Raw genomic sequence first — 22,747 nt, forward strand, 5'->3', positions numbered from 1 at the left:
ACTTACATTGAATTTATACCTGTTGTATCAGAGTCCATTTGGAGTGAGCGGCATATAAATGCAATAGATGGATGGATGGATGGATGGATGGATGGATGGATGATAGATAGATAGGTAGGTAGGTAGGAAAGAGGAGGAGGGGGAGGGGGAGGGGGAGGAGGAGGAGGCTAAATATGAGATGAAAAAGTCCACAGCATCTCATCTTATGTTGGGAAGAAAAAATATAGAATAATAGCAGTGTAAATTCAACATAATCTCATTGATAATATTTAATATTTGTGGTTAGAAGAGGTCTCCTTAGTGTACAGGTAATCCCTGATTTATGACAACAATTGAACCCAAAATTTATGTGGCCTGCAGTGCTGGAGAATTCCTTGTTAAGATAGGATAGGATAGGACAGGACAGGACAGAATAACTGAGTTGGAAGGGACCTTGGAGGTCTTCTAGTCCAACCCCCTGCTTACGCAGGAGGAAACCCTACACTATTTCAGACAAATGGTTGTCCAACATCTTCTTTAAAACTTCCAATGTTGGAAAAGTCACAAGTTCTGGAGACAAGCTGTTCCACGAATTAATTGTTCTAACTGTCAGGCAATTTCTCCTTCGTTCTAAGTTGTTTCTTTCCTTGTTTAGCTTCCACCCATTGCTTCTTGTTCTACCCTTGGCTGCTTTGGATAACAGCTGATCAGTTTCCGGTCACAATTCAAAGTGTTGGTCATCACCTATAAAGCCCTTCATGGCACCGGACCAGGGTATCTACGAGACCGCCTTCTGCTGCACGAATCCCAGCAACCGGTTCGGTCCCACAGAGTTGGTCTCCTCTGGGTTCCGTCAACTAAACAATGTTGTTTGGCGGGACCCAGAAGAAGACCCTTCTCTGTGGCGGCTCCGACCCTCTGGAATCAGCTCCCTCCAAAGATTAGAACTGCCCCCACCCTCCTTGCCTTTCGTAAACTCCTTAAAACTCACCTCTGTCGTCAAGCGTGGGGGAACTGAAACATCTCCCCCTGCCTATGTAGTTTTCTGTGTATGATATAAATATATGTATATTTGTTTTTTTTTTAATATATTGGGGTTTCTTGTTTTTTAGACTTTTTAAATGTATTATTGTTATTTTAGATTCTTACTATTAGATTTGTCGTTATATATTGTTTTTATCATTGCTGTAAGCCGCCCCGAGTCTACGGAGAGGGGCGGCATACAAATCTAATAAACAACAACAACAATCATTATTATTATTATTATTATTATCCATCTGTTAAACTACTGAAGTTTGCAGATGATACAACAGTGATCGGACTCATTCGAGACAATGATGAATCCGCATACAGATGGGAAGTTGAACAACTATCCTTGTGGTGTGACCAGAACAATCTAGAACTGAACACACTCAAAACCGTAGAAATGGTGGTAGACTTTAAGAGAAACCCTTCCACCCTTCCACCTCTCACAATACTAGACAACACAGTATCAACAGTAGAGACCTTCAAATTTCTAGGTTCTATCATATCTCAAGACCTAAAATGGTCACCTAATATCAAAAACATCATCAAAAAAGTACAACAAAGAATTTTCTTTCTGCGCCAGCTCAGGAAGCTCAAACTGCCCAAGGAGCTGCTGATTCAGTTCTACAGAGGAATCATTGAGTCTGTCATCTGCACCTCTATAACTGTCTGGTTTGGTGCTGCAACCCAACAGGACCGACACAGACTTCAGAGGATAATCAGAATTGCAGAAAAAACAATTGCTGCCAATCTGCCTTCCATTGAGGACCTGTATACTGCATGAGTCAAAAAGAGGGCGGGTAAAATATTTACTGACCCCTCACATCCTGGACACAAATTGTTTCAACTCCTACCCTCAAAACGTCGCTACAGAGCACTGCACACCAAGACAACTAGACACAAGAACAGTTTTTTCCCGAACGCCATCACTCTACTAAACAAATAATTCCCTCAACACTGTCAGACTTTCTACTAAATCTGCACTTCTATTCTACTAGTTTTTATCATTCCTATCACCCATTTCCTCCCATGTTGACTGTATGACTGTAACTTGTTGCGTATATCCTAAGAGTTTTATTAATATTGCTTCTTCATTGCTTATTTGACCCCTATGACAATCATTAAGTGTTGTACCACATGATTCTTGACAAATGTATATTTTATTTTATGTACATTGAGAGCATATGTACCAAGACAAATTCCTTGTGTGTCCAATCACACTTGGCCAATAAAAATTCTATTCTATTCTATTCTATTTGCTTTTATACTGATTCCTATGGGAAAAATTGCTTCTACTTACAAACTTTTCTACTTAAGAACCTGGTCACGGAACAAATTAAGTTCTTAAGTAGAGGTACCACTGTATGACTTTTCCTCATCCCATCTCTTACACTGCCATCCCAGTTTTAGTGGCATCTTTTTGCCTTCTTTGAAAAGGTCATGCCATTTCAAGTCTTCAGTCCCGGAGAACTACCAGGAAACCTGAAACCCTCCATGTAATGAGTTGTATCTGCCTTGTCGATAGATGGATTTTACTCTAGGGCAAAATCAAGGCCGAGAAGCATTTGCCCCCATCAGTGCCAGTTTAGTCAACAAATTAGTACAAAACATCTTCCAAAGGGCAGAGAAATGATAAGTCACCGGCTGTTGTCATGCTTCAAATATCTGCCTGGCTTTCCACTTTCGACCTTTATGATTCAATTTTTTAAAAAAACAAAAACAACCCTATTCCTTATTTATTAAGTTGGAAAGCAAACCGTTGTATTCCTCATCTTGTACCACCCGTTCCTTTTTAGACTATTTAGGTCAACTATAACAACGTACAGTGGTACCTCTACGAAGAAATAACAATAATAGAGTTGGAAAGGACCTTGGAGATCTTCTAGTTCAATCCCCTGCCTAGACAGGAATCCCTACACTACTTCATATAGATGGCCATCCAACATCTTCTTAAAAACCTCCAGCATTGGAGCATTAACAACTTCTGGAGGCAACCTATTCCACTAATTAACAGTTCTAACTGTCAGTAAATATCTCCTTAGTTCTAAGTTGCTTCTCTCTTTGTTCAGCTTCTTGTTCTATCCTCAGGTGCTTTGGAGAATAGGTTGACTCTTTCTTCTTTGTGGCAACCCCTGAGATATTGGAACACTGCTATCTTGTCTCCCCTGGTCCTTCTTTTCATTAAACTAAACATACCTAGTTCCTGCAACCGTTCTTCATATGTTTAAGCCTCCAGTCCCCTAATCATCTTTGTCGCTCTTCTCTGCACTCTTTGTAGAATCTCAACATCCTTTTTGCATCGTGAATTCAGTATACCCAGCGTGGTCTTACCAAGGCCTTATAAAGTGGTATTAACACTTTACGTGATATTGATTCCATCCCTCTATTAATGCAGTCTAAAACTGTGTTGGCTTTTTGGCAGCTGCTGCACACTGCTGGCTCATATTTAAATGGTTGTCCACTAGGACTCCAAGATCCCTTTCACAGTTACTACTGTTGAGCAAGGTATCCCATATGTTGTACCTGTGCATTTTGTTTTCCTTGCCTAAATGTAGACGTAAAGGTCAGTATTAACCCGGGGGTGGGCAGGAGGGCTTTTTTCACAGCACAAAATGAAGAGAAGCCATCAAAAGACAGTAACATCAGCTGAAAATTCAGGAAAAAAGATGATTATGGGCCGTCAAAGAAAGAATCAGACCCCTGACACCAAAATTATGTCACCAGTGGATCGCTAATGATTCAGATGATCTGGTCAGAACTGGGAGAAACCCATCGCTGGTTTGAAATTTCAGCACTGAAAATAGTGACCCCAAAATACCATTTACTTAGATAAAATATAATTAACATTTAAAAATTATACCTACACACTAAATCTAACCAACAAATGTTACTACAAATAACTAAAACTGAGGAGAAATCTACAGCTACCATACAACTGAAATTATAGGTTGATGTGATTGAAATGTCATCTACATAGTTGACATAATATTTCTCTCTATTTCTCTCTAATCTTTTATTTTCTTTAATTTTCCTACTTTATTTTCTTTATTTCTAATCTTTATTGTCTTTTCTGTACAATTCATATTGTTATATTGTGTATTTTTAATGTTCTTTTTTAATGTTCAATAAATATTTTTTTTTTAAAAAACTTAATAAAATAAAATAAAATAAAATAGTGACTTAGTGGCTTTTCATACCTATGGCCATTGCAGCATCCCCATGCTGATTTATATTCAGATGCTTGACAACTGACCCATATTTATGACGGTTGCAGTGTTCAGGAGTCATTTTGCGACCGTCTGATGAGCAAATTCCATGCAGATCCCAATTTTGCTTAATAACCATTTGTGAAGTGAATTTATGCCATTTTCATGGCTTTTCTCACCACACTTGTTAAGTGAATTACTGCAGTTGCTAATTTAATATGGTTGCTAATTTAGCAACTGCAGTGATTCATTTAACACATTTTGGTGAGAAAAGTTATAAAATGGGACAAATTCACTTCGCAATTTTTTCACTTAACAACAGAATTGACATTTGTGATCGTAAGTCGAGGACTGCCTATATACAGTAAGCAAACTCCATGCCTCATGTTTGCTTGAGTCAGTCTTCCCAGTGATAAAAACATGTGGATAGAAATGCCACCAACTTGGCATTGTTATGGGTTCTACCAGTTTCTTAACCAGGAGTAAATTTATAAAGCAGGAGTAAGTTTATACTCCCTGGAGAAGAGCTTAATGCTGGGAAAGATTGAGGGCAAAAGAAGAAGGGAACTGCGGAGAATGAGGTGGATGGATGGAGTCCCTGAAGCAGTCGGCGTGAGCTTAAATGGACTCCAGAGGATCTCTTGGAGGAATGTTGTCCATGGGGTCACAATGGGTCGGACAAGACTTCACAACTAACAACAACAACAAGTGACCTTCCGAAAGGGCATGAAGACCTGGTTTTGCCGGCAGGCCTGGGGGCGATGAATATTTACATCTGTCATTGCCGAATCGTATTGAATGGTATGTTTGTGTCTTGATTGGATTGTTTGAGTTGTGGGTTTTATAACAAGGGTTTTTTGTTTTAATATTTATATTTGACTTCTTTATTATTGTAATTTGTATTTTTTTTATATTGTTGTAAGCCACCCTGGGTCCTTTGGGACTGGGCGGCATAGAAATCAAATAAATAAATAAATAAGTTTATACAAAAATAGGGCAGATTCTTATTTTATTGCTGACTATCTCCAGATAGCAGGCAAATTTAATTAACAGAGGCAAGCTTAGCCGTGTGGGCTAGGAAACATTTTATAAACAAGTAAGTTGTAGGAACCGTGGCAATGGGGTAGGTGCAGGGGTGGGCATAGGGGTAAATAGGAAATTGGAACATTGTAGAAGTATACAGCATAGGCTTCTACATAATTGTCTACAGAGGATAATGTAACAGGCAGGGGCATCAAGAAATTGCTATCTAGTGGTTCCTGCATCTGACTTTGGGACACCAGAAAAGCCTGGTCAGTTTCACTTTTTGCAATGTGTTGTCTGTATTTTTCTTCTCTTATAGATATATGGAGCTCAGAAGAGCTATTAGAGAACCCTAATCCTGTGGTGTGATCCCTCACAATCCCCCAAGAATATACTGGCAACGTTTTTTAAAAAAAAAAACCAACATAGATTTGAAAAATAAGATCAATGTCAGAATCTGCCAGGATTGTGTCTGTTTAAGCCACAAAAAATCAGCACTCAAAATGAGCAATCTAAAACTGGAAATATCCTTTTAATAAGGATGTGTTTATTCCTGCATGATCTGCAAATTAATTGCATGAAGGAATTAAACCCAGCCAGACACCAAAGCACATGCCCTAATCTCCCTTATGGAATCTCGGTGTGATTGCTAAGCATCGGAACTCTGAATTTCATGGAAACTAGATCTCAAATGTGGTTGAGCTTTTACTGAAAAATAGTATTTAGAGTAGAATAGAATAGAATAGAGTAGAGTAGAACAGAACAGAACAGAACCTTGGCAGTCTTGTAGTCCAGAGGTAGGCAAAGTAGGCTCTTCTATGAGTTGTGGACTTCAACTCTCAGAATCATGCTAGCTCAGGAATTCTGGGAGTTGATTGATTGATTGATTGATTGAATTTGTATGCCGCTCCTCTCCGTAGACTCGGGGCGGCTAACAACAGTAATAAAAAACATATAAATCCAATACTAAAACAACTAAAAAACCCTTATTGTAAAACCAAACATCCCTACAAACAAACATAGCATGCATAAATTGTAAAGGCCTAGGGGGAAAGAATATCTCAGTTCCCCCATGCCTGACGGCAGAGGTGGGTTTTAAGGAGCTTACGAAAGGCAAGGAGGGTGGGGGCAATTCTAATCTCTGGGGGGAGATGGTTCCAGAGGGCCGGGGCCGCCACAGAGAAGGCTTTTCCCCTGGGCCCCGCCAAATGACATTGTTTTGATGACAGGACCTGGAGAAGGCCCACTCTGTGGGACCTAACCGGTCGCTGGGATTCATGCGGCAGAAGGCGATCTCGTAGATACCCTGGTCCTGTGCCATGAAGGGCTTTATAGTTGAAGTCCACACGTCATAGAAGAGCCAACTTTGCCTACCCCTGTTCTAGTCCAACCCCCTGCTTAGGCAGGAAACCCTCTATCACTTCAGAAAAATGGTTGTGCAAATGGTAGGTTGCTACCGGTACGATAGGGGAAGGTGCACCAGTAGCGACCTCCAGATTGTGCAATTTTTGTGTGGCCACTATCAGTGCACTGTCCCCTACCAGTAACGGCATTCAGTTTTCTGTCAGGTGTTCTTGTTCCCAGTTGTTGCTGTTGTTAAGGAATTAAAATTATGTTCAAGGCAACTTCTGAATCACCTCAGTTCTTATGCCCACCGCCCCACACAAGACAGCACTTTTTTGTGCGCTCCATGACAATTGTCTACTACTTACAAATACAGGTGCAAAATAATCCCACACAATATACAAAATATGACCGTATGTTTGGTGAGACAGATATTGGTAATGGACACTTTGGTATGGTCATTGCTTTCTTCCTTAGACAGGAGGCGTTGGGAAGAATGGTGAACCATGTACTTAGAAAAGAAAAACAACAATAATTATATTCTGGTCTGGTTATATCACAGTCGGCACAGACCCAAATCATTATTTGGAAACTTGATGTACCACACACTCTATACTTGCATCCTTTACCGACAACAGTGTAGTTCTCTCAATGCGGCCCATTAATGGGTACAGGATATCCCTCCATATTACCAGAAACCATGGCCCTTCTTCCATAATTAGAGGATATACAAAATTAGGGGTACAGGGAGAAGGCATATAATTAAATTAACAGGAAATGAGGTAAATTGTTCACATCTAATAAAATCATCCCTATTGATTTCTGTTTTACCAGGATAACTGGTATTTTGAATCAAATTATTAAGCAAATTTGCCCTGTTTCAATACCAACTTCTGACAAACTTTCTTAAAAAAAAAATTTCTGGCGTCCATTGGAGAAATGAATATTCCAATATGTTTTCTTTTAGAACAGGCTTCCCTGGATACAACGCCAAGGAATGCGACACTGATACAAGTGTCAGGTAGGATGTGCGTCTCGTGGTGGGGCGCAATTTGAGGACTATTTACATTCACAGCGGAGAGTTGGGAGGGCGAAATGTTTACTTCTTCCTAGAGGGAGTGTAACATAAAATAATTGAGAATTGCTGATCTAATCGGGGAGACATTGATTTTGCAAGTCTCATTGAGCTCCTCCTGAATGTCATTTCATTTTGGATTTTAAAAAATGCTTCATCAGATTTTGCCTAGTTAATGACTCCTGAATAACTGGGTCAAGATCTTCATTTTAATGTTCTCCTATTTTATTCGGCCTGCTTTAAGGCGAGCAATGCTCTATTCCTTTCAGCAAGGAAGGGATTGGGAAGTTTTATTGTCAGAAGAGAAAAGCTTTTGATAGGATTGTGTCAATGGAAAAACCGGACTTTGTCATATCCAGGGGGCCCAGGGAGAAGGTGTTCCCTTTTTATTTCAGCCGTAAGAAGAGTTTATTAATGAACATGAAAAAGGATAGATAGAATTATATTAAAATTTTGATGTCGCAAGTAAAGCATCGTGTAAGCCAAACTTCCGCAATCAAGTAGACATATACAGAAGTAGTGGTTGTAAATGATTTTGCTATTGGTTTGTGCACACGCTTGCATTCATGTGCAACACTTCTGAGCATGCGCAGAAGCGTCTCGGCCAAGAGGGCTGAGCCTCCTGCCATCGCTACCAGTTCTAAGAACCGGTCCAAAGTGGGAGCAACCACCCGCTGATATACAGTAATGTAACGGGGAAAAACGGAATGGCATTCTCTCATGTCCTATGCAGACAGTGAGCGGCAAACATTAATACAGTGGTACCTCTACTTATGAACTTAATTCATTCTGTGACCAGGTTCTTAAGTAGAAAAGTTTGTAAGAAGCAATTTTTCCCATAGAAATCAATGTAAAAGCAAATAATGTGTGCGATTAGGGAAAGGGAGAGTGGAGGCTCTGTTTCCTACCTAGAAAGGCCCCACATGAGGCTTCTACCCACCTTTTCTGGCCCTGTTTCCTCCCAGGATGCTCGGGTTTGTAAGTAGAAAATGGTTCTTGAGAAGAGGCAAAAGAATCTTGAATACCCAGTTCTTATCTAGAAAAGTTTGTAAGTAGAGGCGTTTTTAGGTAGAGGTACCACTGTACAGTGGAACCCCGACATAAGAGCTGCTCTACTTAAGAGCAACTCGAGATAAGAGCTGGGAGGGGAGAGATATTTTTGTTCTACTTACAAGCCCAAATTCGAGATACAAGCGCCAAGGAGCTGTCTCCTGAAGCCAAACGCTAACTTACGCGTTCGGCTTCAGGAGACAGCTTTCGAAGCGGCGCACGTGTTTTAAAAGGTTGCAGCCGGCCTGGGGGGCTCGGGGGGGTGCTTGCAGCTTTCTTTCTTGCTCTTTTTCTTTCTCTCTTTTACCTTCCCTTCCTCTATTTCTTCTTTTCTTTCTCCTTCCCACCTTCTTCCCTCCCTCCCTTCACTCATTCCTCTCTTACTCTCCCCTTTCATAAGTTTCCTTGCTTCCTTCCTCTGTTCCTGTCCCTTCCCCCTTTCTTTCTTTCTTTCTTTCTTTCTTGCTCTTTTTCTTTCTCTCTTTTACCTTCCCTTCCTCTATTTCTTCTTTTCTTTCTCCTTCCCACCTTCTTCCCTCCCTCCCTTCACTCATTCCTCTCTTACTCTCCCCTTTCATAAGTTTCCTTGCTTCCTTCCTCTGTTCCTGTCCCTTCCCCCTTTCTTTCTTTCTTTCTTTCTTTCTTTCTTTCTTGCTCTTTTTCTTTCTCTCTTTTACCTTCCCTTCCTCTATTTCTTCTTTTCTTTCTCCTTCCCACCTTCTTCCCTCCCTCCCTCCCTTCACTCATTCCTCTCTTACTCTCCCCTTTCATAAGTTTCCTTGCTTCCTTCCTCTGTTCCTGTCCCTTCCCTCTTTCCTTCCTTCCTTCCCACCCTCCGTCCATTCATTCACCCATTCCTCTCTTGATCGCTTAAAGCCGGTCCCTGGTGCAAAAAGGGTTGGGGACCTCTGTCCTACAGGATTGGGTGGCAGAGAAGTTGAACATATGTAAATTTAAAAGTTTAAGAAAGTTTACAAGTTAAGTGAAAGAAACTTCATTATTCATTTATATGTACATGTACATTTCTTCATTAAAAACATGTCTTTCTGCATAATTTAGACTAACTTTGTGAGTTTTTTGAGGGCTGGAACCAATTAAAATTATTTACATTAATTCCTATGGGGAAAAGTCGTTCGAGATAAGAGCTGCTCGACTTAAGAGCCCAGGTCCGGAACGAATTAAACTCGTATCTCGAGGTACCACTGTATATTGATTTTTTTATTGTAATAATGGAAGGCAAGTCTATAAAAAACACTTTCTATGCCGGTTTACATCAATAGTATCAGCCAAATCTGCCTCTCAAGTGTTCTTCATACGTATCTTCCTTTTTTTCAAGTAGAATATTTTTTCCTCTTAATTTTCAAAAGTGTGAATGCTTCTTATTTATCCACTGCAAAGAGCTACTATAGAATGGAAGTCAATACTGCTGTCCAATAACTAAGGCACGTTGTTTATATCTTGCGTCAAGCTGAGCCATATTTAGATTGTAACCAGGAAAAGAATATGGTTTTTTGCTGAGGCCTCATTACACCAATTAACATTTTGCCAGGCAGTGGGGAAAAAAATTGCCTTGTATCAAATCAGTTATGTTCGTGTTGGCGAACCTATGGCACGCGTGCGACAGATGGCACTCAGAGCCATATCTGAGGACATACAAAGCCTACGGAGTCTACAGAGAAGGGCGACATAGAAATCCAAACAAATAAATAAATAAATCGCCCTAAGTCAATTCCAGCACATATGTGAAAGCTGGCCAGCTGATTTTCTCCCTTCCAGAGGGTGGGAATAAGCCATTTTCACCCTCCCCAGGCTTCAGGAAAGCCTCCGGAGCCTGTGGATGGTGAAAAACAGGTCTAATGGGCCTACTGGAAGTTCATGGGGCCTGTTTTATTTATTCGATTTTTTTATGCTGCCCTTCTCCTTAGACTCAGGGCGGCTTACAACATGTTAGCAATAGCACTTTTTTTAACAGAGCTAGGCTATTGCCCCCACAATCCGGGTCCTCATTTTACCTACCTTGGAAGGATGGAAGGCTGAGTCAACCTTGAGCCGGTGATGAGATGACCCGTTGTACCTACCTGAACGGTCTTCTCGATGCACTGGAAGGAGAGTCCAACATGGGTATTTAACCAATCCTATTGGTAGAGACTGAGTAAAAAATTAGCATAATAATAGGTACCGCCCCCTTGCAGTCCCCCATGAGCTCAGTTTTAAAAATGAAAGGCACTTAAGAGGATAACCAACTTTTATTGAACAATTCAATAACTCATAAACCAACCCAACCTCCGGTGTCCCTGAACTTCAACTACCGGGTGGGTTTGGACTCTCCTTCCAGTGCATCGAGAAGACTGTTCAGGTAGGTACAACGGGTCTTCTCCACTGCATCTGGAAGGAGAGTCCAACATGGGATATACCAAAGATCTTTAAAGCCCATGGGAGGGAGAAGGTCTAGCTAGGGACTTAGGAGAAACACAAACTCTTTGAAGAACCCTCCTGCCAAAGGCTGCTTCCGCTGAAGCAAAGGAGTCCAACTTGTAATGTCTAATAAACGTCGTAGGGGCTGCCCAGGTTGCAGCCCTACAAATGTCCTCTATTGATGCTTGAGTAGACCAAGCCGCTGAGGTCGCCGCACTCCTGGTTGAGTGCGCTGTCAATCCTTCCGGAACTGTGTGTCCTCCGGCCCTGTAGGCCTCCGAAATACAGTCCTTAATCCAACGACTAATGGATTTTGCCGATAGTCCAAGTCCCTTCCTATATTCAGAAAATGAAATAAAGAGAGTTTCAGACTTACGGAACTCCTCCGTCCTTCTAATGTAAATCTTTAGAGCCCTTCGGACATCCACCTTATGCCACAGCAGCTCCGACGGATGACTCCCATGAGTACAGAAATCCGGGAGAATTAGTTCCTGCTTCCTGTGGAACGCCGTGTTCACTTTTGGCACAAAGGTGGGGTCCAACCAAAGGACCACCCTATCTGGGTAAAAGACACAGAGGTCAGGTCTCACAGATAGGGCCGATATCTCCGACACCCTGCGTGCAGATGTAATAGCCACAAGGAAGGCTGTCTTGATGGAAAGTAACCTAATTGGTATAGACCTCAACGGTTCAAAGGGAGGTTTAGTTAAGGCCTTAAGTACCCACGTGAGGTCCCAGGATGGAAATCTCCTGACAGGCGGGGAATGTTTATTCATGGCTCCCTTAATAAAGTCTCTAATCCAAGCATGCTGAGCCAATGAACGAGACTCTGGGGTTTGAATCATGGTGGCTAGGGCTGCCACCCGTCTTCTTAAGGTATTAGGGGCTAGGCCATGCTCCACCCCTGCTTGTAAAAATTCCAAAACTGTAATTACAGAAGCTTCCCTAGGGTCACGTAAATCTTTGTTGCAAAAGTTACAAAATGCTGCCCAGGTTGCCTGATAAATCCGTGAAGTCGATGGGCGCCTGGCAGCCTGCATGGTATCTATGACCTTCTCCGGTAAGTCCATCTGCTTCAATTTATGCCTTTCAAGTGCCAGCCTGTCAAGTGCAGCCATTGGGGATCTGGGTGTTGCAGATTCCCCTGGCTCAGCGAGATGATCTGATCCGGGATTCTCCACGGGGGTGACACTGAAAGCTCCACCAAGTCCGCGAACCACGGCCGACGTGGCCAGTGCGGTGCTAGTAGGATCACTTCCGCTTCCTCCTGAAGAATCTTCTCCACCACCCTCGGGATGAGATTCACGGGAGGGAAGGCGTACAGGAGGCCGGGGGGCCAAGGTGACAGTAGAGCGTTGGTCCCTTCTGCCTTTGGGTCCGGAAAGCGTGTGAAAAACCGCGGGAGCTGGGTGTTCTGGCTGCTGGCAAATAGGTCCACTAAGGGAACCCCGAACCTCTGGGTCAACTGATAGAACAGGTCTGGATCGAGTTGCCACTCTGATGGGTCCAGGGTAGTCCTGCTGAGCCAATCCGCTGTGGAATTGCTGATCCCTGCGATATGTTCTGCGGTCAGTGATGCTAAATGGGTCTCGGCCCAGTTGAAAAGCATCGTAGTTTCCTCCATAAGTCGTTGTGACCTTGTGCCCTCTTGGTGATTCAGGTGGGCCCTGGTCGCTACATTGTCTGTTAAGATAAGTATGTGTTTGCCCTCCACTATGGGGGCAAAGGCCAGTAGGGCTAGAAACACTGCCCTTAGTTCTAAGAAGTTTATATTGACCGAAGCCAGTTCCTCCACCGTCCATTGTCCTTGGGCCATATGTCGTCCCAGGTGGGCACCCCATCCGTATAAACTGGCGTCTGTGGTGAGAATGAGACGGTCCTGAGTGCGATAGGGGGAGCCTTCCTGAATTGCTTCGGTAAGCCACCACTTCAACGACTCTCTGACTCTCTTTGGTAAGTTGATAGTCCTTTGTGAGTGACTGACCTTGGCTCTCTGAGCTGGTAAGAGAAACCACTGGAGGCCTCTTATATGGTGCCTGGCCCAGGGAACTATACCTATGGTCGACACCAACGTTCCCAGCACTTTTGACAACAGTGCCAGTGGGGCCCGTCTGAGGCGGACCAAGTTGGAAACCAGGCGATGAATATTCTCCTGTCTCTCGGGAGAAAGGGTTACCTTGCCTGATAAGGTATCGATGATGGAACCCAGGTGTTGTAGTCTGGTTGCCGGAGACAGCTGGCTTTTTTCCACGTTTATAGTGAAGCCATGTGCTTCTAATGTCCGTATTGTTCTGGCTAGGTCCTCTCTGGCCTGCCCGGGGGACCTGGACAAGATAATTATGTCGTCCAGGTAGGCCATCAGTCTGATGGAATGAGACTGAAGGTTGGCCGTCAGGGCGTCCAGCAACTTGGTAAAAGTCCGTGGGGCCGAGGAAAGGCCGAAGGGCATTGCCCTGTATTGGTAATGGACGCCTTCTGAACAGAACCTGAGAAATTCCCGGTGTGTCGGGTGCACAGGCACGTGGAGGTAGGCCTCCTTTAAATCTATTGAAGTCAACAGATCCCTGGAGCGTATCGAGGGAAGAATAGTCTGTAAGGAGTGCATGTGGAATCTCCTGTATTTGATGTAGATATTGAGTTGTTTCAAATTCAGTATCATCCGGTATCCTCCTGAAGACTTGGGTACCAGGAAGATCCTGGAATAAAATCCCTTGCCTACTTCTTGCCGAGGTACCTGTTCGATGGCTTGTATTTCCAATAAATGGGCAATCTCCTTGTGGATCTGCTGTCTCTTGTGCAGGTCCCGAAGCCTCGGGCAACTTACAAATCGATGAGGAGGAGGTCCCATGAATTCCAGACGAAGTCCTTCCGATATGGTGGCTAGTACCCACTTGTCCGAGGAAGTGAGTAGCCAGGAGGGGCTGAAGTGTTGCAGCTTCCCCCCTAATGGTAGGAGCCTGGATGAGTCATTTGGAACGACGATATCCCCTCTGGTTGCCTCCCCGAAAGGGCCGCCTGGACTGCTGGAAACCTCTTGGACGATCCTGATAGGATCCACGATCACTCCTGAACGATTGTTGGGAATATTGGTTCTGGTGAAAACCTCTCTGCGCCTGTCCCTGTCCGGTAGAAGAATCCCAACGTGGGTTCTGACGTCTAGTGTAGGGAGTAAAGCGACGGTCCTGGCGTCTATTGGACTTAAGGAGGACCTTCCTCTTGTCCTTGTCCTCAATGAGGACTTTATCCAGAATGTCGCCGAAGAGCATTGATCCCTGCAGCGGGGCTGATGCCAGGCGCCATTTTGATTTCAAGTCCACTGGCCAATTTCTTAGCCACAACAGTCGGCGTGACGACAGTGTAGTAGCCATGCCTCTACTGACAAACTTAGCTGCGTGTAGGGTGGCATCGGCGGAAAACTCAGCTGCGGCCTGCAGTTTACTGATATCCTGGCGAAGTCTGGCCTCCTCCGGGCCGAGGCGTGACTGCAGTTCCTGGAGCCACATGATAGAGGCCCTGTTGAAGAAGGAGGCCGCGGCAGCCGCTGGGAAACCCCAGCCCGCCATCTGGTGGGTCTTGCGCAATAGGGTTTCCGCCTTCCTGACCTCTGGTTTCAAGTTTTCCCCCGTCTCTGACGGTACCAGGGCACTAGAAACCAGCGTGACTACCGGCTGGTCAATGGGGGGAAACTCCAAAAGTTTTTCCACCTCCTCGTCGAATGTGTAGAACTTTCGCTCCAAATTCGAAGGCCCCTGGGCCGCTGCGGGGTGCTGCCAGGGCTTTTTAACTCCCTCAACAAAAATGTGCGAGGCTGGGATGTGGTCCGACTCGGGTTGGGGTTCTCTTAAAAGGGAAGCTGATGTCTTGCCGGTCTCTGCTTCAGGTGTCTTGGCAGCTCCCTGCAGGTCCATTACCTGCTTTGCTTTGAAAAGTAGGGTCCGAAACAGTGTAGGTTTAAACAGGCCAGCCACTGGCTGCTGCTCTGGGGTGTTCTCATCCTCTGAGAACTCGTACTCTTTGTCACTGTCCTCGCCAAAATCCAGATCCTCTGAAAGAGACCCCAAGCCCGAGGGGGGCGGTACTGGCCAAAGGTTTCTTGCTTGAGTCTGTGGACGGTTCACATGCTGACCTGCCCCGGCATTCACTCCTTGAGCATAGCCATTCGTGAACATCTCCTGTAGATCTGGAGGCATGTGTTGCCATGAACCAGTCTGGGATCGCAGCCCAGCCGCTGTAGGGGTAAACGTAGCCGAAGGTGCCTGGGCGCCCCTTCTTGGAGGCCCTGAAGGTTCAGGTCTAGTCCAGGACAATGCTGGAGATGGGGCCTGTGGCAATGTCATGAACTGCCCTTCTGGGGACCAGTCACCCTCTTGAAGGGGCCCCATGTGTCCAAAGGCTGACTGTGGAGTCATAGGTTCAGGTGTGGTTGCCTGCCTCTGAGCCAATGGTACTGGCGAGGGGGAGGGGTGTAATGCTGCCTCCAATTTCTTCTCCAGCGCTTTTCTGCGCTTTTCTGCCTCTTTCAATGAGGCCACCGAAGCAGGGGACTGGGAGGGCTTTGACCTCTCCTTATCCTTCCCCTTAGCCTTTTCCTTGCTCACCAATGGGGAGCTGGCTTTCTCGGCACTGGGCTTATCATCCATTGTACTCACAGCTCCGGTGGTTGTATCAGATGAATTGCCCAGAAAATTGCCTCTCAGCAGCTTCGTCACTAATAGTAAAAATGGCTGCTGCTGCTGGTCTCACCCTTGCGGTTGCGCAGTAGAGCCGAAGCCCAATTTGTGCCTCTCAGCTGCCGGAAGCCCTTCCGGTTGGCGCCTTTGCGCTCCGTGGGGGGGTCTTTCCAAAATGGCGCTGCCCAGCGTTTTCGTGGGCTTTTTGCGCTTACCCCCCGCTTTCGCCGCCTATTCGGGCTCACCCAGCCCGTTCTCGGTTGTCTGGTCCTCGATGGACCTCTCACAGGCCAGCCGCGGCGATTTTAGCTCTGGCGGCTGCGGCGGCGGCGGTAGCCTCCGCGGCTTTTCCCTCTCGCCGCTTAACAGCTGATCCGGGCTCCGGCGCTGTTCGAAAACCCCTCCGGGGGCAATTGTCCTCCTCGAGCCTCCCAGTGGGGGGGGGGGGCGGACCACCCCACCTTCGGCTCGCAGCCCTTGTTTGACCGCTGGAGCCAGGGACTCCGGGCTGAGGTGCTCCTCTTGGGGGCAGTTCCCTCGGGGGGAAGCAGCCCCTAAGGAGATCGTTGGGGGTGTTGTCCGCGGAGGACAGAGACCCCTTCCTCCAACGCTGATCAAATCTGTAAGGAGACAAAAGAAACAAGATTAAACTGGTAAACAACAGTCAAATTTCTTAAGTAAAACTCAGTATGTCTACTCTGGGACTGAGTTTTTAAAACTGAGCTCATGGGGGACTGCAAGGGGGCGGTACCTATTATTATGCTAATTTTTTACTCAGTCTCTACCAATAGGATTGGTTAAATACCCATGTTGGACTCTCCTTCCAGATGCAGTGGAGAATTGAACCGCTGACCTTCAGATCTACAAGTCAGCTTCAGTGGCCTGCAGTACAGCACTCTACCTGCTTCGCCACGCTGGCTCATTTTTTTGCCAACATAGGCTCTGGAGGCTTTCCTGAAGCCTGAAGGGGGGCCAAAAAATGCTCCAGTGGGCCAACTGGAAGTCTAGAGGATTCCGTGAGGCCTGCAAACATGCATGGGGGACAGCGCACAGGGGGGATTGTGCGCATATGCGCAGGGATGGGTGGGCATTGCATTATGGGTGTAAGCATGTGCACATGCTCTATTGCACACACACACATGGCCTTTTGACACCTGAGTTAAAAAAAACAATCACTGAGTTGCACCGTCCAAGTATTGCCTGCGTCCTGCAAGCTCTTAGTCTTAGGCATAACTTTTTCTCATTACTGGTTACCTAATGCTACTGGGAGGGTCCTACTATATCAGGGTGTCAAACTTGATTTCATTGGAGGCCACATCAGGGTTGTTTGCCTTCGTGGGTTTAGGGTGGGCATGGCCAGCTTGATATCACTTGTAGGGGCACCTCTGGTGACCTGAGTGCTCTGCCGGTGAAAATGGGATCCCAAACTCCGTTTTTGGCTGTGATGGCCTCCTGCAACCCTCTGTCAGAAAAATAGAAACTCGGGAGGACAGATGTTTCCAGGGAAGGTTTGCGGACCAGATCTAAGCACTCTGCAGGCCAGATCCGCCCCCCCGGGCCTTGAGTTTGACACCCCTGTTCTATATGCATCACAAATTCTTAGTTGTTCCATTGAATCACATTGCCGAATCCCTTGCAAAGGCACAGGGCCTGCCGGTTATCTCCCCAGTAAAAAGCAACGTCATTCCTACACATGGTCTTCCTGAACCAACAAAAGAACTGTCTGGCAAAATGAAGCTGATTATGATATTAATCAGCTATCTCCATCTTTTCAGGAGACAGCAAATAATATTCAATGAACATGACAATCGTTTGCTGTATGAAGACAAAGAGAATCCTTTACATAGCCTCCAACCCAGCAGATGAGCTCCAAGGAAAGTGATGGTGAACCTTTGTCCTCAGGTGCCAAAAGAGCCTATGTGCACGCTATCATACATGTGCGAGTGCCCACACCCATAATTCAATGCCTGGAAAGGGCAAAAGCAGTTTCCCCCCACCCCCTGGAGGCCAGAAGTGGCCTGTTTCCCAACTTTTGGTGGGCCCAATAGGCTCGTGTTTTGCCCTACCCAGGGTCTGGAACCGGGGGATGGTAAAAAGCCCTCCCCCATCCCCCGGAGGCTCTCTGGAAGACAAAAATGCCCTCTCAGAGCCTCTGTGCGAGCCTAAAATCAGTTGGCCGGCACACACATGCAGGTTGGAGATGAGCTAGGGAAATGGCTCGCGTGCCAGCTGATATGGCTCCACGTGCCACCTGTGGCACCTGTGCCATAGGTTCGCCAACACTGGACCAGAAAAAATGTCGACTCTGTAACTGCAGATCTCTGAATTTTAATTTAGAGAACATCTTCCAACAGTTTTAATCAGGGATGGGCTGCTGGGGGTTCACAGGCGTTCGGGAGAACTGTCAGGTAAGATTTTGTGCAGTTCGGAGAACCCCCAAATCCTACTCCTGGCTGGCTCAATCCAACCCACCCCCTCCCAGGAGTCCCCATGCGGCCCATTTTGGATGCAGGAAAGTGAAGGCGTGTGCGGAGGCTCGAGGAGGGCAAAAAACAGGCCTACCAGAAGTTCGGGATGCTTTTCTCAAGCCTTCGGGAGGGCGAACACTGCTTCTGGACTCTGGAGAGGCAATTTTTGCCCTCCTGGAGGCTCGAGAAAAGCATCCAGAGGCAAGGGAGGGCAAAAGGCACACACACACACACACCATGCCACCATGATGTAAGAGGCCAACTAGTTCATTTGAGTGCAGACGTTGCTGTAACAAATGACTTCTACTGTCCAACTGGGAAGAACAATCATGTTATGTACCAGAAGGCCACCAGGGGCTGCTCTAGGAGCGGGAACAATAAGAGCTTGTGATTGGTTGAGGGGTTTTTGCCTGCCAGCTATATAAGCGAGCTGTCAACAAGAATTGCCTCAGTTCATGTTATGTGCATTAGCCAAGTTACTGTTGTGTTAACCGTTAAAGATTATACTTATGTATATGGGAGTCGCCTCAGTGACTGCGCCCATCCTGAAAGCTACATATACAGCAAATCTGCAAAGGGCTTTGGGAGACTTGATGTGAGGAAGAATTATGAAAGTGTTGTGACATAAGTTCTGCCCTTGCTTATGAGTATCATGACATTACATATAAGTATGAAAAGGGCAGACTTTGTGCTATGACATTGCTTCCATCATTTTGATAAAAGCGTTGGGAGTCTGCCGAGGCCTCGGTTAGAAAGGGAAAATGTCACCCAGCAGAACTAATTGTTAAAAAAATATTGCTGTCCTCTTGGTGTGAGATGACAGTGTCTTCCTGGATCACGTTTTCTCAATTTCTGGTGATTGTCTTTGAATTTTCTTATCTAGATCTGAATGGATTCATTTTCTGTAATTAGCCCTCGATGATAAAAAGAAAAAGTGTAAATGAATATTTAACTAAAAAGCAAAAAGCTGCTCTGGATATTCAAACGGATTAAAACAACAGTACTAATATAGTTAACAACATATTGCAATGATGTCTACTAAAATATAGCCAACAACACCAAAATATTCCAGTACAGTACATTCAAAATAAAACTGCCCTTTTCAATACAAATCGGAAGACACATCATGTTATACACATGTATTAAATGGAAGCAGTTATTTTAATATCGTGTGAAATCTGAAAGGATGTATTGCTTTTGGACATATACATCAGAAAGGTAATAAACTCCTGAAGCTTAATCTTCAAGGACTCTTTTGTGGGCTCGGTTGAAAATAATAATATAGTTACATAGTAACATACAAATCCAAATAATAAATAAATAAATAAATAAATAAATATACAGTGATACCTCGTCTTACGAACTTAATTGGTTCCGGGACGAGGTCTGTAACGTGAAATGTTTGTAAGACGAAACAATGTTTTCCATAGGAATCAATGGAAAAGCGATTAATGTGTGCAAGCCAAAAACTCACCCCTTTTGCCAGCCGAAGCACCCGTTTTTGCACTGCTAGGTTTCCCCTGAGGCTCCCCTCCATGGGAAACCCCACCTCCGGACTTCCATGTTTTTATGATGCTGCAGGGGAATCCCAGCAGCACAAAAACGGATGCTTCGCTGGCAACGGAAGTCCGGAGGTGGGGTTTCCCAGCGAGGGGAGCCTCAATGAAATTGCAGCAACACAAAAACACAGAAGTCCTCGAAACTCCACCTCCGGACTTCCGTGTTTTTGTGATGTTGCGATTTTGCTGAGGCTCCCCTTGCTGGGAAACCCCACCTACGGACTTCGGTTGCCAGCGAAGCACCCGTTTTTTATTTATTTATTGGATTTGTATGCCGCCCCTCTCCGTAGACTGAGATTCCCCTGCAGCATCGCAAAAACACGGAAGTCCGGAGGTGGTATTTCCCATGGAGGGAAGCCTCAGGGAAATCCCAGCAGCGCAAAAATGGGCGCTTCGCTGGCAACAGAAGTCCGGAGGCGGGGCATGCCAGTGGCGGCAGCTTGGGTTTGTAAGGTGAAAATAGTTTGGAGGAAGAGGCAAAAAAATCTTAAACCCCGGGTTTGTATCTCAAAAACTTTGTATGACGAGGGGTTTGTAAGATGAGGTATCACTGTACTATATTATATAGTTACTTGTTCTATGACATTTTCACCTTGAGACTAATACTGTAGTAACTTGGAGATGACTTTATTTATTAGATCAGCTCTTTACAGCTTTGAATACAAATTTTATCCGTTTTGCATTTTGGGAAAATAAATAAATAAATCTGCTTTGGCCACTTGGTTATCAAGCATATTTCAGTATATTAAAGTGGTTCTGCACGAATAATTTTTGATCTTCTTAAGTAAAAATTATCCATGGGCAGTAGCACATTATAGACTTGTTTATGAAAAAAACCGGCTGGTGAGGTGGGATTTTGTTGTTTTTTGCTGGTATTTCCTCTTGTTGGAAGGAAAATTCATCTGGTTCAGTTCTAAGCTGGGAGAAAGACGCAGGAAAGAACATGGAGGCTGATTTATTTATTTATTTATTCATTCATTCATTCATTTTTCCAATACATAAATACATAGGAAGAAAATAGACATGTGATAATATAAAAGAGGGTGAAAGTGAACTTAGAGGAGAGGATATATGAAAGGAAGAGAATATATAAGATAGGTGAAAGAAAGGAAAGACAATTGGACAGGGGACAAAAGGCACACCAGTGCACTTATGTACGCCCTTATGCACTTATGATTGGAAAGAAGGTTGTTTTATTGATGAAACAGAACACCAGCAGTGTGTGGTTCTGGGACAGCTGACCAACTAGCTGAATAGGTGGATGGATGTTTATAGTTTCTGTAACTTTGAAGTTTGGGATTTGTGCAATATGTGCTTTGTGTTTCTAATAGGGTGTTGGCAATTCCTATTGTAGCTAATGGCTTTCGTCCTGTGTTGGATCTTGGGTGAAGCGCTGCTTGTTCTAATCCTACCATTCTGGTTTTGTTAGCTGTCAAACTTTGCTGCAATGTGTTTCTCAATATCCTTGAGTACCGCCAACGTTATCACCGCCCTGAGTCGCCTTGAGAAGGGCGGCATATAAATCTATCAAATAAATAAATTATCAATTTTATATTTGTTACCCACATTTTTTCCCATTTCTCCAATTTTATATTGTATCTAAAACGTTTTGCCCATTTGATCGTCGTTTCTTTAACAACCTCCTCTTCAATTTTGTACCTCAGAAGAAATTTATATATTTCACTAATTATTTTTTCCTCAGTTCCTTGTATAATTTTATCCAATTCTTGCTGATCTTTCTGACTTTTATATAATCTTTTGTCCTCTTTAAATTTAGATTGGATTTGGGTATATGTCCACCAATCTACTCTTCTGCATAGATTGTGTTCCAATTGTTGTTTTGTTTTCAAATTAACCTTATTTTTCGGAATATAAGACACACTCTTTACCCCCTAAAAGGGGCTGAAAATTTGGGTGCAACTCAATGTTCCCTCTAATTTTTTTTTGGTGTGGGCGGAAAAGTATAGTGTCTTAGCGGCAGTCCCCTTGGGACTGGGCGGCATATGGAAATGGCCCTGGGTTGGGCCGAGAGGCAAAAAAGGAGCTGTGATGTTCCTTCAATACACCAGGGTGATTCGACACAAAAATATGTAACCCTTCCCTGGTGCAGAGCTGAAGGAATTGGATACTGTAGCCTAGAGGATAATTCTCTGCCTTACAAGGCAAAGGTTGCAGGTTCAAGTCCCAGTGGATATGGCTAGCTGATGAGGCCAAAATAAGGCCGAAAGGTTTTTCTTATTTTTAATATTTCCGAGCGGGCTAGCAGGGGGATGGGGAGCGCGCGCACCCATGCGCCTGACATTGAAAATCACCTTTGCCGGTCTCCGCTGTGAGAACGCCTGCCCTATCTCTACTGCAGCCCCCCTTGCTGAAAGTCCAGGACGAAAGTGCTCTCAGCAAAAGGGCTGCGAGAGGGGCGGGGCGGGCATTCCCAAAGCGCGTGGAGAAAACCCTCTCTCGCAGCCCCCTGGTTGGGAGCGCGGATGAAGAGGAGAAGCTGCAGCCGCTACAGCGACCGCCGCAGGAGAAGTAGCGCCCCAGGCAGGAGGTGGAGGAGGAGAAAGCCTGAGAGGGGGCGGATCGGGCGGGGGACAGCGGCGAGAGGCCAGGGGCGTGAGGGGGCCAGAGGCACCGTGGGGGAGGCAGGGGCAGCCGCGGCTCCCTTTCCTTCCACCCATGTCTACTGCCGGCGCCTCCCCCCCCGCAGGCTGGCAGGGAGATGGGGAGTGCGCGCCCGTGAAAAAGGGTGCGTGGGGGGTATTTGGGGGGCGCATGCGCATGCGCACAGCTTACAGTGAATAGTGGTGCATCTTATACTTTGAATCCTATGCAACTAGACTTAAAATCCTAGGTTTAGAAAGCTTAGCACTATATCACCATAAACATGACCTAAGCATAGCCCATAAAATCATCTGCTACAATGTCCTTCCTG

General features: G+C 45.1%; 1 protein-coding gene across 1 annotated transcript in view; it reads left to right on the forward strand.

Annotated features, from left to right (window-relative positions):
* LOC139170258 (exocyst complex component 1-like) overlaps positions 1 to 1,638 on the forward strand; it is a 58,904-nt gene extending 57,266 nt beyond the window's left edge. The window contains exon 12 of the mRNA XM_070757223.1: positions 1,274 to 1,638. Coding sequence (XP_070613324.1) covers positions 1,274 to 1,284 — 11 coding nt within the window. The 3' untranslated portion in view covers positions 1,285 to 1,638. The remainder of the gene's footprint in view (positions 1 to 1,273) is intronic.
* The last annotated feature ends 21,109 nt before the right edge of the window (positions 1,639 to 22,747 follow it).

The sequence above is a fragment of the Erythrolamprus reginae genome, chromosome 7 (assembly GCF_031021105.1).
Source record: "Erythrolamprus reginae isolate rEryReg1 chromosome 7, rEryReg1.hap1, whole genome shotgun sequence".
Taxonomy (NCBI): Eukaryota; Metazoa; Chordata; class Lepidosauria; order Squamata; family Dipsadidae; genus Erythrolamprus; species Erythrolamprus reginae.